The sequence below is a fragment of the Cygnus olor genome, chromosome 15 (assembly GCF_009769625.2).
Source record: "Cygnus olor isolate bCygOlo1 chromosome 15, bCygOlo1.pri.v2, whole genome shotgun sequence".
NCBI lineage: Eukaryota > Metazoa > Chordata > Aves > Anseriformes > Anatidae > Cygnus > Cygnus olor.
In genome coordinates this window covers 8,659,997-8,678,358 of record NC_049183.1, presented here as the reverse complement: position 1 = coordinate 8,678,358, position 18,362 = coordinate 8,659,997, and the positions used below count along the sequence as shown (strand labels likewise).

The 18,362-nt window shown below is 47.4% G+C and overlaps 1 protein-coding gene across 6 annotated transcripts in view; it reads right to left on the bottom strand.

The window, feature by feature from the left end:
• The window catches only part of XYLT1 (xylosyltransferase 1), a 214,397-nt gene that overhangs the window by 169,976 nt on the left and 26,059 nt on the right, over window positions 1-18,362 (bottom strand). For 4 of the 6 annotated variants that reach the window (XM_040574733.1, XM_040574730.1, XM_040574734.1 and 1 more), the window contains 3 exons: window positions 18,047-18,185; window positions 17,497-17,692; window positions 16,899-17,046 (listed from right to left, as the gene is read on the bottom strand). Coding sequence is in view for 2 of the 6 variants with exons in the window: in XM_040574728.1 (XP_040430662.1) it covers window positions 15,257-15,499 (243 nt within the window). In the remaining 4 variants the exon portion in view is untranslated. Of the gene's footprint in view, window positions 1-15,256; window positions 15,937-16,898; window positions 17,047-17,496; window positions 17,693-18,046; window positions 18,186-18,362 lie in introns of those variants that run through there. The other 2 variants (XM_040574728.1, XM_040574729.1) reach the window with 2 other exon arrangements.

Below are 18,362 nucleotides of genomic sequence, written 5' to 3'. Positions count from 1 at the left end.
TTATTTATATGAAGAATAAACGATCAAAATATTAATATTTTGAAACGAGTCGTACACATCGGAGTCAGGGACTGGCCTAGAACTAATCCTCCCCTGCTGCCCACGCAGTTGATTCCAAGCATGTCTGTGAGCCAAACCGAGCCAGCTCCGGGAGTGGGTCAGGCGAAGCCACAGGACATCGCCTTGCACATGGGATCAAAGTGTCCATGTGAGGACTCAATATCAAGTACACCAGGTCTCAAATTCACCCCTTCACTTATTTTGCCATTGCTTTCCCTTGTTGACAAGCCCATATTTACATCGTGCAGCATCTAAAAGGGCTGTGTGTTGACCAAAGGTGAAGCATTTGCCAAGGTCTCTCGCTGCACAACTGGAAGCTGCGCACCAGAAACACGCTGCCAGAGGCGATACACCAGGCACCAGCCACAAAGACACTCAGAGTGTGCAGAGTGCACAACGCATATTTCTACAACCATTTGCTTTTTCTACTGATCAAAGTTGGTCTGTCTCTGCAAAGGGAAACAGACTGTGCCACTCAAACCCTCAGCACGAGGAATGTGCCCTGCTCAGAAACAGAAGGGAGGAACAGAAGCAGAGATGCACATCACTAAGGTTAAAGGATTAAAGGGAGAGCAGAAAAGTCTCATCTTTGGAAAGCCATAAGGTGCCAGTAAGCGAGGGATCACAGCTATGGGAATGAGAACAAGTTTCCATGGCTGAGGCAATCTGACCAGAAAGCTCAGCCCAGCGCAAGCAGCAGGCTGTCAGCACGCACCTCGGGTGGGATCGGGGTGGCCAAGCCTCCAGCCCTCCTGGTACCACTCCGGCAGCGTGCTCAGCAGCCCCGTACAACTGCTCACATGTGGGCCCCAGGGAGCAGCCGTGCCACAGCGCAGCGTGTGAACACGCAGCTGAGTGCTTCCATGTGTCACTGCCTTGGGCTAGCACAAACGGAGACACCAGCAAGCTCAGCCTGACATGGGAATCAGGGAGGAAGTTTCTGCTAAAAGGGAGCTGGGGATGAGAGCAACAGGAGTTACCCAGAGGAGTCAGGAGTTAAGAGAGCAGTAACAGAAGTCAGCTCTGTGACAGGAGCATCCCACACATTTCACTTCCAATGATTCATGAGCTAGGTGACTGAAGTTGTCTTCCGACAGCAACTTACACCTCTAAAATCCCTGAAAATATCTCAGTCTAAAATATATAGTCTAAAATAATTACTAAAACATAAGTCCTTGCACACACATGCAAAAAAAGTGTCATCTTTTTTTTCTTTTTAAAAACAAAAACACAGTATCAAATCCTGTGCTGACAGGAATGGTGTAAGTGGTCAGATTTCTCAAGCTTGCCTTAAAGCCTGGATAAGCACCCGCTGTACCAGGCAAACCATTCCCTCATCCCAAGGTTAGCTGTGGAAGCTGGTTAGGATCTGGCTATCTTGGAAGCACCCTTTCCTCCCAGCACACGCCCATCACTGTCTCAGATCCCCCCCCCAAATGGGTGTTGCTTCCATTCCCCTCTTCCCACCTGCACTGTCAAACTTGATTCTGTAAACCTAAAGATCTCAATCCTGCAGCAAATCACGCAAACAAGGAAAACAGAACAGGCGAACAGAGCAGACAGGGAGGCAGACTGACCACATTAGCAGCTTTGTCACTAAATACAACGTGTAATGAACTCATAGCTCCTGCTCTTTTGTCTGGATGCATGGAGAAGCATTTTTACAAAACTGCTTTAATTGCCATAGCCAGAGTTTAGCCAGAACTAAACTACCTGCTCAGGGCCCCGGCTAGCCCCTATCTGGATTCTGTTTTCACTCAACACCGGCCAAGGCAGCAGCTCCACAGGATGACAGGCAGATGCCCACCAGCCTGGCCCAGACCATCCCTCCACTACCCGGGCACAACCACAGCGTCGCATCGCAGCACCCTCACCAATTTTATGCCTGGCAAGAAAGCAGCCTTTGTGTTAATTTAAACATACCCTGGTAATTCATTAAATGGTTAATAAATTGGGAACACAAAGTATTCTTCAGCAAGCCTGTTCAGCCTAGCAGGAAGGTTTCTTGAGTAATGCCTGCATCGTTTGGTCACAGCTTTCTGCATGCACAGAGCAGTCAGACTCGCAGCTGACTCACGCCTTTAGCAGTGGGCTTATGAACTGTATCACCAGTGAGGAAACATCTGTGTTCATTTCATTTATTCAGCTAGCTTTAGAGCATTAGGGATAATAGAAAAGCTTCTTCTCAAGGACTTAGTGCCCACAATTCAGCAGCTATAATGGCTAAAGGTTTTTGTTTTTCTTCCCTTCATACATACACAAAAGGACTACTTAAGGAGATTGGCAATCCTACAATTAATATTAGGCTTGCAATATAAGAGACACGTTCAGAAGATACTGGTATTTATGTTGATATGTGCAAACCAAAGGACTTGATAAAAATCAGCATTAAATTCCTAAAAATAAAAGCACAAGAGCGAAGGCACACAAGCTTTCACTAACAGCAAGCGAATGCTGGCTGTAGGAAATGGTACTTTCCACTGCTTACCTCCAGGCTGAGCACAGGTTTTAGGCCACAGATTTGTGCAGCTCACAGAAAAAATATCCTGCTTACAGATGAAGCGGGTTCCCTCCCACCAACGGCTCTGCAGCAGAAACAGCTGCCACAGCCAGTGTATGCAGTCACTGCCTGAACCTTCAGCAGCAGTCGTCATCGTCTTGTCTCCAATTTCTGCTGCTGCAGCAGGGAAGGTGCTCACACAACCTACCTGCGTGGGACGAGGGCTGGCAATTGTTTTGTCAGCAGTCATTTTTATTTGTGAACTGAAAAAAAAACACCTCAGGTTCTCCTCCTCCACGGGCGCGCCACGCAAGCATCGTTCTGCCCAGGCCGTTCGCAGCCCACCCTGGGACACGCTGCCTTTCTTCTGCAACCTGAGGGTTTGTTGAGCTTCTCACCCACGCTGGCATGCTGTACAAGCTGATCAGCTACAGCACCGTCCTTCAACATAAACAGTTGTGGTTTACCCTAACCTTGCCCACCACGTAGGAGTCATTTGGGTATCTCCTTAAGCAGGGATCAATACATTGAAATTAAACTCTAACACAGGTTAACTGGAAGACAAAGCATGCATTTTAAACCTCTTCAGAAACCCTACCCGCTGCCTTCGAAGTAGTCCACCAGCAAACAGTTACTGAAGTATGACTTGAAAGCTGCCTGAGAGCATTAGAGGTAAAGTATAATGCAACACAGACAGATTTAACATACCTTCCATCAAAATAATACTTCCGTGCACCAAGCACTGCTCAGAGTGCACTCCTCCTGCACAGGCATCTTCCCTAATTCAGCACGAGGTGATATCAGTCATGTATCATGATTTAGAAGGAGACCCAGCAAGGCCAGCAGAATACTAAAGGCCTTCAAGAATCCTGAATTACAGGTTTCAGCATTCCTAAAAATACTAAGAACAGAAAACAACTGTTAAAGAATTCCACTGCAGTCAGGAGGAACAGGCAGGGACTCCAGCCATCCCTCTGTTGTAGTTGTCAGCCTCCGTTCAGAACACAGCAGGTAAGGAATGGAAAACTGAAAGAATTTGGTATATTATTTGGATTTTCAGTTACTGCCTAACACATTCAGTCACATCAGATTGGTTTTAGGCTTTTACAGAACCAGTGTTTATAAAACTCACATAAAGAAGAGTTTCTACCAAATACTTTTTTTTTTTAGTGTTACAGAACACTTTAGGACAACAGAAAAACCTTTGTTTTAAAATGCATTTGAGTCCAACAACTTAAATGAACATACAAAAACTACATAAAAACCCTAACATGATCACATTCATATGACTATTCTTTCATCATTTTACATAAGTCTGCAGTCCAGCTCCTAGCACAGCCAGTGGCTCTGCAGAACCACAGCTTATTCTCTGTGCACTGTATTACTCGAGCTCTTACAGACCTCTGTCTTCAACCTACAGCAAACATTAGTATGCTGAAAAAGCTGAAATTCAGTTGGTAAAGGTGTCCCAAAATGAGTCCTGTACAACCACCCCTCACACATCATGCTTACAGAGGGTAACAATCGAGGTCTGAACCAACACTAAACAGCAAAACGAATATTTACAGAAGTAACTGGCTATTAGAAGAGCCCAAACTTGATCAAGTGTTGACTTGCCAAGTCCTAGGCTCATTTAAATTGGATACTGCAAAGCAGAATATTGCCAAGTGATAGTTGGTCTGGAAAATCCCAGCCAATCACCTAAATGGACAACTCTTCCTTTTCTTAGTTGGCACCAAGACTCCCAAATATTTGACCACACTCGAATTCAGGTACACAGGCATGCAAGTCTCTGCTCATGTAAGAGCAGCAGTGTCAAGCCCTGAGTACGTTTTACCCCAGTAAATGCAGAAAAAAAAAAACCTAACCACCACCTTACTAAGGAGATTTTTCAAACCACTGCAGCATCTCCCCCAGCCTAGCCATAGCAACAGGTGCAACCAGTTGGGGACACACCAAGGCTGCAGAGGCGGCCCTGGTAGCAAACAGGAAGCAGCCACACTAGGCAACTAAGTCAGGACAGTAACAGCTCAAAGGCAGCAGGCAAGGAAAATTAAAACGCACAGATTCATTCAATGGAGAAACATCCTTCCATAAAGGAGCTACTGTTCACCAAGCAGCTAATAGAGACCTGCAGTACTTCATTTCCAATTACATTAATCTGCTTCCTAAGCAACTATGCGATCAACACAGCCCATGCCAAGCTACCGAGGTCAATGCTCTAACCACCAGCACCTTCACACTGAGCCTTGAGCCACCTCTGCAACCGCTGAGAAAAGCCCCAGAAATAAGAGAGAATTGCTCAGGCAGGAGGAAGAAGTAAGTACCCAAGATGATGGCAAAATTACAACGTAAAAGTTTGCTGCTAAGCAAAATGAACACACCACCTTGCTCCCTGACTGCAGGTGGCTTCAACCACCAAACAAAGTTTGTTTTGGTGCCGGGGTTCAGATCCAAGTCTGCTTAGGTTTCGTAACTCAACTGGAAACAGAACCCAGAAGTCCAATTAAATCCAGGACAGCACGAAATTCGAGGGCTTCCCTTCCACTTACCCAAGTCCCACACTCCACAAACTGAAAGCGACCACAGCACTCATTACAAACTCGGTGACACTCGAAGAGCAACCAAAGTCTCTATGGGTTGAGATGGCCAGGCTGTCCAAACACACAGCCCTCCAAGAACCGTTCAACGTGCAAGATTTACTTCCCTCCTCAGCTACAGTCATTCATGAGCAAGCCCTTGATACGAGAATCACTCCTAATTCACTTCCAAGTTTACATCCTCAACTAAAAAGTGAAAATCCCCTGAAGGGCTTCAACTACAAAAAGAAATATCCTAATGATAACTTTTGGAGAGCCCGAGATAGTTGTTCGTTCTGACAGATCAGCGATGGTACTAAAACGGACAAAAAAGAACTGCTTTACCTGTTCAACACAAATTCACTGCTGCTACAATTAGCAGGCTTACCTTAGCCTGAAGCAACGAATACACACTAGAGGGGTAAAGTCTAAGACTGGATTTTTACATAACTGTGTCAAACTTGTTTAAACTCTAGTGAAATATTTTTTTGCTTGAATGTTTGGCTATATAAAGGCAAAGCTCATAGTTCCACATAAAATATATCTGGGTCAAATTCTGATGCATAGAACGTGCAAAAACCCATGGATCCCACAGCAAGTACAGAAACAAAGTCCTGGGCTATGGGAACCTGCCCAAAAAGCAAAGCAGATCTTAAACTTTCTCTGTATCAATTATCCTCCAAAATGATGGCTCATTATGAAATGGACTTCCAGAAAATTCCTGCACTCTGAAAGCATGATAAACGTGTTCAGGCTTATCCAATTTTTAAACTTGTGTTCCCAGAGGTCCCACAGAGCTTTACAGCTCTTACTTTCTGAACTGCCCCACACAGACGCTTGTCCTACAACCTAAAACCTGAGCTCTCTTTCTGCTCGTCACATCAGACATGGCTGAAGCCCCTGCGAGGGGAGCAAATCCCAGCACTCGCACGCTCCAGGTTCCTGTTGCAGCTCCACACAAGAGCGCCAGGCAAGGAGCAATGCTGTTTGCTTTCCTTAGGTGTCCAGGGATGAGAAAATCAACTTCAAAAGAAATGAAATAGAAAAATATCGTATTTTATATCTGGGGGGTAGGGGGCAGGGCATCTCTGCCTACAGTCTGGAAAATGAGCAGATTTGAGACTGCCTTTTTCTAATAAATAGTCGTTAATCACTTGCAGCCACTTGGCACAGGAGGTCAGGTGGTGGCAGCCTGGCTAGTGTAAGTGTTTAATAGGGAATCGAATTAAAGGCTCAGGGAAGCGCCATCACAGCCACAGCGCTACCTGCTAACAGATCCTTCCCTCCAGTCATGATATTACCAGGGCCTGACCTGGGCTTTTGGAGCACGAAGCCCTAATCGCGCTATGAAGACACAACAAACCACGCAGTGCTAACAACAGCGAGCCAGTCACGAGCTCATCACGGCATTTTATCAGAGTAATGCTGTAAGCCACCATCACCTGCACTGTTCTGAGGAGCTGGGCCAGGGGATGAGGACCAGGCCGAGGCAGGCAGCGCCCCACCAACACGCACCATGCATGAGCCAAAGGGCAGGATTTGAGCTATTTTCAGAGCATTTCACAACACTGCTCCCCTCTCCCTCCACTCAGCAGCTCTGCCTGAGAGCCAGCTACAGTTATAATTACCGTCATAATTATTATTTTAATAAGAACCAATGACTTATCAAAATATTGCGCTGAAGGCTCGCATGTCTCTTCCTGTACAAGTGCCAAGAAGGAACAGCTAGTTCATTGCTGATGTACCGCTCCGTGTACGCCTCGAGCAGACAGCACCTCAAAGTTTCTATTTATGCAGCTGAGTGACTAAACTCAATCCAAGCGAATGCCAAAACGTAAGCAATTTGAGGCACAGGCGCTGCGCAGAGTATTATTACTCCGCTGGTACACACACTAACAGCTTTGTTTACTACACTGACTCCTCTTCAGCTTGTTCGCTTGGCTTTTACACAGGGTAGGCCGCACTGCTGAACTGAGGTGCCTTAAGGCAGCCACCTGAACCCCTATTTACATACTTAACATCTGTGTCAGGCACCCATGGAAAGTTTTATGCGCGTAAACAAGCCTGCAGGCATCGAAGTCAATGCAATTAGGGACCTACATGCACATTTACCTCCACCTTCCCAAATCTGGACCTCTGTGGGCACCAAGTCGCTATTTTTCATGCCAGCAGCAGATATCCTTGGTACATCTTAGCTTGCTAACAGCTTCTTTTCTCTTCACGTGCCTCTTCGCGATGACCCAGATGCAGCTCCCTGGTAACACGCCACCTCCACACAGAAGTTCAGTTTAAACGTTCAGTTAAATGTAAATTTAAATAATTAGCAGATGGCCATTTAGCTAGTTACAGCTAGTCCAGGTATTCTGCCAGACTGAGGAAAAAGATTACTCGATTAAAAAGGTAACTAACAGCCCAGCAGCCGCGGGGCTCTGCATCGAGTGCGGCCAGCTGTCACCCCAGCAAGTTCTGCAACAGGACACAAGACAAAAGCACCAGGCTTGCACCTATGACACAAGCTTGCTCATTTCTCACAAAGAAAGCTTGCCATGGAAATGTCATTTTTCAGGTTTGTCTGTTCATTCCTCAAGTAAGGGTCAATGAGCTGGATGTAATTTCATGGAACTCACTTCACTGTAGTCAATACAGTCATGACCTTCATTGCTTTTTCTTGAAGAAAGCCACCGTGTTTTAACTGAGCCATATGTCCTCCTCAATCAAGGAATGCAATTATAAAGAACAAAGCTAACTACAAACAGGCTGAGTTAAGAACAAAACCAAAGACCATTCAGAAATTCAGAGAGCATGAAATCCAAGACTCAGCATTACAAAAAGTCAGTGAATACCATCAACTGCGAGAAAAATACTCAGACTGCATCAGCCTAACCGAACCAAAACGTACAGCTGAAGGACATGCAAAGGCTGCAGTATGAAGTAAGAGTGCCCATGACTCATCCAACCAAATCCAAGTTAAATTGAACTTTGCAGTCTCATTCAGCTTTGTAGAATTGTTTTAAATAAACATTCCGCTTACTAATACCCTATAATAATATAACTGAGCAGCACTGGAGGCAGTAGTGTGAAAACAAAATATGTGGGAAGCATTCAAGATCTGACCACAGAGTCAACCACGCTCTAGTATGAAGAGCTTTTTTTAGCTTTTTTTTTTTTAAATACTAAACTGATACTAATTTATTGTGAAGTTTAATTTCATTGCCACAAAAAAAAAAAAGGCAGTTATAGACACGCTATAAATAGCTGGTCCCTTGGAGAAATCCTCTAATCATCTCTAAAAATAAGGAGTCAGGTGCTTTAAGTGTCCTGTGCTGACCCTTTTGGTACCTCACGCTAAAGAATTAACTCAGCAAGGTTACACCACATGCAAATTAAGGCAACATCACTTGTTGCTCAATTCTTACATCCACCAGGTTACAAAGCCTGCTCTCTTCACTTCTGAACCACACTGAAGCTTCTGAAAGCATCCAGCCCTCTGTCTAACGCAAAGCTGAGGAGTAATGCCACAGCAGTCAGAGGTCCACGAGGCAATGACAATCTTTTGCTTCAAAGCAAAGCCTGGAAAATCTGCTTTACCTGCCTGGCCACAGCTGGGCATCCAATGCATAATACTAATCTCTGGCTGACTTTGTTCTCGATTCATCCCCCCCCCCGATCAATCCTCTGACTCATCCTGCCCTTACACTGCCTAACGCCAATCACAGAGGAAGCGAGTGGAAATCACTGAGTCAGGGATGGTGGAGCCCCGTGCTGAGCAGGTAGGTGATGGCAGTACTACAGAAGTGACACCCGTGACTTGTCTTAAGCGTTACTGGCTGTACTTACTATTCAGCTTGTAAGCTCTTCCAGGCAGGGACCTTCCCTCACATGCGTCTGTAAAGCTTCTAGTGCCCAGATGGTGCCATACAAATGAATAATAATTATATTTCCATGTAGACCATTATTGTGCCTAATGTAAATTACTTTCACTGATCCAAGAGGAAATCATTTTCTCATTTTGAAATGAAAAGAGAGAGTAAAAATAATGATTACTTGTTTGACGCTATTATTACAGTGATAATTACATTTGTGGGTCCAGAATCCTCAGCTGGTGCGCTGACTTCAGTGAAGCCATGCCAACACACGGCAGCTAACGAGCTGGTCCCAGTCTTTGCTGAACATCTTGGACTATTTCATGAGGACCGATTACTTCAAACCCACAACACTTCCGTGAAAAATGGGAAGTTAAACACGTGTTGCAGACTGGGGAGCAGAAGCAGCAGATCTGGTATGGGAAGGAGTGGCCTCCTGCATGGCACGGCAGGTCTCTCAGCAGAACTGCCACGGTCTCCCTGGCTCATTCGCAGAGGTTCAGGTCTCCAGAGAGCTGAATTGCCTTCTGGAGGCACTCATCTCTCTCCACTCATTAGCAGCCTGGTGTTCGCGAGCTTCAGCCCAAGCCTAAGTGCTCAAAATGGGACAGCTGTGATCTCTGGCACCAAACACGGAAGGGACAAAGTCAGAACTTGCCAGTGCTCTGCTTCTCTGGGGGAAAAAAAACACAATTATCAGACCAAAAAGGACTAAGCCTAGACACCCAAGAACCAGAAATCACAAAACTCGAGGCTGCTTTAGCTACAGGACTCAAAAGACTTTGCTGCAAAGGTTACTGAGAGGAGACCGCACCAGGGCTCCAAGGCAGAGCCCTCCTGTCCAACATGGGCTCCGCAGCACAGCCTCAGCGGCACATGGCTGGTGAAAACAACAGGAGGAGTGGGCTTCCAGCTCTAAAAATCACACTCAAATACTTCTGAGTGCTACACCTATTGTGATCTCTGCTAATGCAAGCCCAAACCTGGCACTGTGGCAGTTTAAATAGTGAGTTTTACACCTGAAACACATTTCATACACATAATTTCCACCAAGGAGGCTGGAGCGGGGAAGAATGAAACTCGGCACACAAGCTATGGCTTTCTCAGAGGTACCTACACCAGCTAGCATGCCAGCACCCTGCTCTGCTCCTGCACCTGCCAGAATCAGACACCCCATCAGCCTAGATCAGAAGAAAAAACACAGGGCCTTTGATCCCACATAGAGTCAGTGGAAAAGCTCTTGTTGAATCCACTCAAGTGCCAGACCTAATCTTAACACTGTAAAGTAAAATCAGGAAGTATTTGATTAAAATTAATCCTTGAGGTTATATAACTTGACTATTCTAACAAATTAAGCTGATTTCTTGCTTTCATGTACTGCTGTCTCTTCATCAAGCACTAATAAGATGCTGTAGCACATACCATGGACTTTCAGTACAGAAGGGAAAAATATTTTGAAAAATAATTCTCAAGACAGATGAGAGATGTGGCAGATAACGAGGGCCTTTTATACTAAAGAGTAACCATTTTGCAATACTTGACGGTAAGTAAATGGAGTTTGTATGTCTCCTGTACAACAGCCGATCTTCTCTTGCTTTAAAAAAAAAAAGAGAATGAATATGCTTCTACTTCAAAGAGAACCTCTGCAAAAACCCATCATACAGTAAGGAATTAAAGAAGAAAACAACAACACACACACCAGTGGCCTGAAGAAGACTTCATATGGCATAACCAATTAACACAGATCCACTTCACATAATACCTTCCCACATCCCCACAGAAAAGATGCTTAATGAGGTAACTGCTGCAGGAGTCCATCAATCTAATTTGGTTCTAACACTCTTCTTAAATAATGCAAATATTAGTTCTCTGCTACTGAAAAGATTTGTTGCATTAAAATGTGCCTTGTTAAGTGCCAAGACTTTGTAAAAATCATTATGCGGCTTCCAGCTCCACAGGTATTGTTCCCCCCACTTCCCATTACAAAATAATTAGTTGTCTCCATTCTCCTTTTCCATTATTATTAAAGTCGGAGTGCTGGGTGATGAAGCTCCTGTTAACAAGCAAAACTGAACTTAATGGCCAAGTCAGTACTACAAACCCATTCTCTAAAATATATATAATTTTCAGCCACCCAGTAGCTCGATGCCATTAATTTTAGTCACCCTAAGGTGCCTTAGCTCAGCTGTTCCACCGACACCCACAGGTGTGCTAAAACCAGCGAGGACCTGGGCTCCAGAGCCTGGTGCACTCCAGACCAAAGGCTCACACATAAATCATTAGCTCACATTAAGCTCCCCTGCACCTTTTAGGTCTGGACATTTTTCCAAACCCCTCCCATTTGTTGCATTCAGAGCTGAAATGAGTGAGGCTGCATGTCTGTATCAACAGGGGAAGAGGTTTAGGTAGGTGCCACCTGGCTGTGATATACCATATGGAACCTACTCACTGATGTAAGCAAACAGACTAAGTTAGGGGTGAAACCACTTTTTTTCCTCCTCAAAGTCTCTTTCATTCTCTGGAGCTTAACAAGTCACTTAATGCTTATGTGCAACTCCTCATAGGACCTCGCAGCAAGGCTCCAGCCCTGAGGCCGTGCAGGAATGCACCTGAGCACCTCGCACCTGCTTGAGCCTATTCACCTGACCCATCCACAGAGTAGCAATGCACCCAGCCTAACACTCTACAACCCCAGCAGAAGAGCCACCACCATGTCTCCCCCTGCAGAAAAGAAAATGAGAGGGAGAGGCACCAGATCCTCAGGACTGCCATCCACAGCTCAGCTTTGGTTGGAGTTAAAGCAAATGACTCTCACTATCCCCAAGCACACTTTCTCTTTGCATTTCCCAGTTCTGAATACTTCCAGCTATCAATAGCTATATTCGGTGCCCTAGACAGCTTCATGCTGAGAGAAACATGCAATTTCTTTAAACTAAATACACAACGTTTCAGGCTACAGTAAGGCTTCGATCACACACCGGTAGGCAACAGCTGTAATTCACGGGGCTGACACAGCAGCGACGCGCTGGCGTTCAGCTTTGCGGTAAGCAGGCAGCAGCAGGAACCCAGCGGTGCCACGGCACCCAGGCACCACGAAGCAGGTACGTGGCCCCAGCCACCACCTCCACCGAAGGATCCTAGAGCAGAGGCCGCAGCTGGGCAAGTGAGCACAGCCCCACGACGCACGGCTGCCTTGCGGCATGAGCCAGGGCCCCGGCAGATGCTCTGCTGTCACCTCCCTCTCATCACCAGCAGCCCCGGAGCAGGGATTTGCATTCCTCCTCCTTTCCTTCAGGCTCTCAGCACAGAGCTCCCGCCGACAAGACCCTCCCACCACCCCTAACAGGCTGCATGAAAAGAGCCCGAGACCAAGCAGCATGCTTAGAGTATTTTCACAGAATGCTGTTGCTTAATTCTTGCTTGTAATGCTTGAGATCTGCAGAACAAATAAAGCTTGTGCAAAGGATGCCTAATAGCTGTAAAAATCACACACGGCTGGAAGAACCCACTGAAGTCACTGCTACTGATACAGTTCATGCTTCTTCACAGATATCTATAACTTGGTTTAATTAAATGCAAACAACCGCAGGAAACTGCTTATGAGTAATGAAAGCTCCAGATGCAGCTGGCCAGGGGATCCAGCACAGTAAATGTTTTCAGTTGCAAAACAGCTCAATTTAAAACTCTTTCTTCCTGCCAATTTGACAACTCATATTCAATCAGGCACAGGTACAGTAGCAATTTGTTTGTTTTCACTACAGTACAATGTTATTCTATTTTTCAAATGAAATGGCTTATTACAGGCATCTGACAGCATTTAATAAAAATCTGAATGCTTCTTAAACACTTGGTTCAAAGAGTGATGTTTCTTTTCCCACAGACACAAATGACCAAATCCTTGCACTACTTATGTCTGACTCAGTAAAGTAAAACATGTACCACAATTTTAGTCCTGGATGTAGGTCAGAGACAAAAATAAATTAAAAAAATACCCTAACCTCACATGGCAACTTTCAGACACACGCTTGAGAAGAGCTATCTCCCACAAAATTTGGGAGATCTGGTTTGCGTAGCTTTATTTAGCATAAAGGCTCCTGTAAAAGCAGCTAGCCGGGCTTCCCCGTGGTACAGGCTCTCTTTGGAGCGAGAACAGCAACCAAACAGTAGGTCTCAGACAAACACTTAGAGCCTTTTAAGAAAATACTCCCCAAAGATATTTTAAACACACCACTCCATTAACAAACAAAAGAAATACTAAAATTAATATTCTTTTTTTGGTTGAAATGTGAGAGAGAGAAATCTGAAAAACACTTGGAGAGGCTCTCAGGCATGCTTAACCCAATGACATCTGGATATAAAGGCAATACTGTGCTCACCCCAGCCAGCTCCTCCAAGTGTTGCAAAACAATTTGATATACACAAACTATGGGAACCTTGGGTTGAAAAGGATAGCAACTTTGCTTGGGTGTTACATAAATTAAAATTTAATGTGGAAACAAAGCAGCAGGAAGAAGGAAAAAAATCTTCTTTCACACTGATTCTATATCGTGTAATTCCATTAAACAGAGATTTTCCTCATGGAACGAGTCTGAAATCAGAATTGGGCCTGCCTCTGAGACGGACAACGTATGCAGGGTTAGATTAACGCCATGTGCACGTCAGGAGCACCTGGGAGCTGAATCTACTGACCTAAGTGAGCTACCAGGTCGTTTGTGCAGAAATCGCCTCACACCATAACTGATTGCCAGGTGTTTAAGCGGGGGCTTTTAGGTACTGACCAAGTAGTTTAAGGGCAGCAGCTGTTTCCCAGCAGGTTAAACAAAGCCACGCATACCATAAGGTCATCCTGAAGAAACATTGCCCAATTGCCTCACCAAAGGGCTTGCCCTGGGCACAGTTCTTTACAGCAACACCAGCTGTGGGACACCCGGTGTCTCCCCACGAGGAGAAAAGTAGTATACCCGGTGTGCGTTTTAAGACACGTTTTCTACCAGGAGCCCCAGTGCTCCATCTTTAGGTCTTTGCTCGAATCTGTGCGCACGAAGCAGTGATTCACAGCTGCCGGCATCCAACCGGTCGCATCCTCCGTCCCCAGCACGGAAAGGATTAGCCAACGCGTTCAGCCCCAAGCGCAGCACCCAGCCCAGAGCACCGGGTGCAAACCGGCGACGGGGCCAGGGCATTTATAGGACAGCTGCGAGCAGTGCTCATCCTGTCGTGTCACAGAGCAGGAGGATTTCCTAGAGACCCCTGAGTTGTGAGGTGCCGGGCTGGAGGCCTGCAGCCAGCCCCAGTACCAAACCCCTGAGACAGCCCAGCCTTTGTTAACCCACACGGAGAGACCCAGAAGGAAAAATGCTCAAGGAGAATCAAAGGAAGATGAACAAGTGAAAGGCTACACAGAAAAGACCAGCGCTAGAGGAAAATCATGCAGTTTGAATAGTTCGCTCTTGAACACAGTAAGCACCAACCTAAGGTAATGCACAGAGACAAAATCTGAATGCAGTAAGCCAGGATCTTAAATTTCCCATCTCAAACACACACAAGGCCCTGAACGCACAGGTACACGCTGCCTTTCTGAAAAGTTGCCCTGTGTACCAGGGACAAAGCCCACGAGCTCGGACACGGCTCCAGGCACCTTGCCCTGGTCATTCCAGGGGCTCAGTCATCGCTGACCCCAGCCCCTGCTTTCTCTCTCAAGATGTAAAAAGACCAAAACATAGGCGTACTTTAAGGGACAATGCAAAACTTATTTAATCTGAGCCTCCCAGTAAAAGGACTGCATGGGAAGCAAAGGCAGCTTCTCCAGAGCTGAAGGGCAGGCACCAAGGCATGTGCTGGGCTGCATGCCGGCCGCCCTCAGCACCACTCGGCTCCTTCCACCCGGCCGGAGCTGGGGACCACCCGGGGAGGCAGGCCCCCTGCGTGCCCAGGCCTAAAGGATTTCAGCAACAACCCGCGGAGTTTGCACGAGTACAAAACGAGACGTGATGGAGAGCGAGGGCACGCCTGCAGCATCCCCCGAGCTCTCAGATCACCCCGTTGAATCGCACCGGAGTCGAGCCCGCGAGCTTTTGGGGGCGACGAAGCCGCAGGGGGGAGCCCCGGAGGAGCCGAACCGTGAGGGCGAGGGGCTCCGCGGGAGGACAGCCGCTGCCCGGCGGCGAGGACGGGGCTCGGCGGCACCTGCAGGGCGGGCAGCGGGCGCCGACCCCCGGCACTGAGCCACCTCAGCCCGCTCTGCCCGCACCTACCATGGCCTTGCCGTGCAGGGCGCCGGCTCCGCGGCGCTGCGGGTGCTCCCGGTTCTCCCCGCCGGCAGCACCGCCGCGGTCTCTCTTCTCTCGACCGGCCCCTCCGCGCTGCTGCTCCTCGCCGGCGTCGAGGGAGGTGAAATTCCAGACGAGGAGGGTCTGCAGCAGCAGCACGGTGAGCGCCGCCACCAGCGCCGAGCGGGAGCGCCGCGCCAGCCGGCGGGCGCACGGAGCCGCCACCATCTTCGCCGCCGCCGCGCTGCCGAGAGCCGCCGCATCCGCCGCGGCGCCGAGTTTTCAGCCGGGCAGCGCCACACGTCAGCAGCGGGAGGAGGAGGAAGGAGGAGGAAGGGGGAGGAAGGCGGAGGTGTGCACCACGGGAGGCGGCAGGGCTCGGGGAGAAAAGTGGGGGGGGGGGAGCCGGGGCGGCCCGCGGCCGGGGCGAGCCCCGGAGCGGGGGTGGAGGAGGAAGAGGAGGGAGAGGAAGGAGGGCGGCGGGAGGCTGCGATGGGGAGGGGGAGGAGGAGGAGGAGCGGCCGAGAGGGGCGGGGGGCTGCCGGCGGGCGAGCCCCGGCCCTGCTTGAGGGGAAGGGGCCGGGGAGGAGCGGGGCGGAGCGGGGGAAGGGCGGCGGGGAGGGGGCGCGGCGGCTGCCATCTTCTGAGGGACGGCGGCGGGGCGGCACCTGGCGGGCGGCGACGCCCGAGCGGGACGGGGACGGGGCTTCTGCCCCTCGGCATGGCCCTCGCCCGGTGTTTTTTTTGTCTTTTAAACCCAACAAATGGTGGTCTGTGTAATTTCGTTTTCTTTCCGTGAAGCGAAGGGGTTGGTGAGAAGGGCGAGGTGCGACCCCCCTCAGGCCGGCCGCCCGGCCGTGGAGACAGCGACAGTGGGGTGGCGGTAATTAACTGCCCGCTGGCACAAAAACTGCACTGAATGGATTACTTCTGCTCCCTTCTCCTCCCGCACTGGTATTGGCTTTCTAATCTGAGAGATCTCATTATCTGATGATGGTAGTGAAGCAGGGACTTTTCTAATCTGCCCGCACAGTGCCTCCTTCTGTAAGCCCAATTCTGCTTTACACACCAAATCCAAAGGTGAAAAATAATATCTTCTGATAAAGACAATTGCTTTTTTTTTTTTTCTCTCTCAATGGCAGAAAAGTAAATTTTGCACAGACCAGTAGGATTTTGCTCGCATTGGAAGTAGTTCAGTTTCTAATCTGAAGAATAATGAGACAAGTATTAAGATTCAGAGGCATCCTGTATTAAGGAAATACTCCTCACAATCCAGTGAGGCTACAAATAGTTTCCCAGACTGTATCTTTTGTCACAGTGTTACGGAAGAGGATGAAGCATGTGGCAGGTGAGACTTAAGAAGCATTGCTCCAGCATTTGGCTTTACACAGTTGTGCACAGTTGGACAAAGACTTTCCAATGTTACAATTAATTTCTAATAATCTCATGATCAGACAGATGTATGACATTTAGGAATAAATAATCTATTGTTCTTAACACATGGTTTTTGAGTCTCCAATGGGAAATTGCATCTTTAAAAAAGACTGGCAAGGTATTGGTCTGTGCCTGGCAGTTCTGGGCCCTGTGGTCCTGTACCTGCCATTGGCACTGCTGGGTACTCACTCACTTCATGGTGCTCTGTCCTGGTGTGAAACCACTGATGCCAGTGCTGTTACTCCTCATTCACAGAGCAGCAAGATCTGAATCAGGCCCAAATACAACACTTGGTTTCCAAGAGGGTCGCAGTCAAGAGTATCTTTGACTTCATGGTATCTCTAAATGAAGAGGTCAAAACACGCTATTAGTAACTTGCAGGTAAGACAGCACAAAAACCCGTGATTGTGTGAAGGCTGGCCATTGTCTGGCTCACCTCTGGTTCATGCCGTGGGACAGCGTCCATCTTTGCCATCTGTGGTGATGGCGAATTGCTCTTTATGGGCAGAGAGCCTGTGATAATGAATTTTGGCAGTGCCAGACTTCTGCACCAGTTGCACGCACATCAGATTTGCTGGCCCCATGGCACAGCAAAGTGAATTGTCTGAACAAGAAAACTAGAGATTCAAAGTATTCTCAAATACTTTTGATGGGACAGTCTACACAGCTTGGAATATTAATGGATACTTTTTATTCAAAATCATCAAATAACTGCATTATAAACGCACTTAAGCAAATTGCTGATAAATAGCAGACAGAAGTGCCCTCCATTTGGGATTAACAGTGTGTACCTTTTCAAAAGCAGCAAGAGGAGCTGAGGTCTTGGCATGGGGCTGCCCCATGCAGCCTTCCCTCGGGCCTGGAGAGGGCAGGGGCTCAAGGAGCCACAACAGACAGACTTTGAACAGGCAGAACTTCAACAGAACCACCACGAGCTTTGAAGAGTTGTAGACCTTGAGGCCTGATTCTGTTCCTCTTCACCTCTCTCTGAAATGGGAGACATTCAAAATAATTCCACAGAAGTGCTAAAAAAGCAGAGTTCAACTATTTGGTGAACACAGGTTCACACTAAGAAAAATGCCATGAACTTTGACACCTGAAGTACAAACTGTGCATGTTTCTGTGAGATGCTGTGTGCTGTGCAGGGGCACTGACTCTTCATTAAGCAGCAACAGGACATTTCTGTGTTTCCACTACTGCTTCAAGATCTTCCCCAGAAGCATCACATAACTAGTAGGATTTTTAACAGAAGCTCTTTTCCTCAGAGGGTTATAAATCTCCTTCCTGGTTACAGCCACTAGCAACACTACTCATTTCCATTTTTTTTCTCCACGCCCCTACCGTAGCTCTCCAGTGTGACGGCAGAGCTGATTCCTTCCTGTTAATCTTGGGCTGACAAGCTCAACGGTGAAGGTCACGATGCGTGACGATAAAACCACAGACAGCCAGGCAACATTTTAGCACAGGGTGATGCTGCTCACTGTAAAAGGAACACAGCAGTAATTACGACCAAAGTTTGATCCATCTTTCCTTAAATTTTTAGGACCTACTGGAAAATTTGCTTGAGATTTTCAGGCAATTTTTATACAGAAAAATAGCTGTGGATTCTCCTAATTTCTGTATATAAATACTGTGACTGATTAAGGCAGTGACGAGT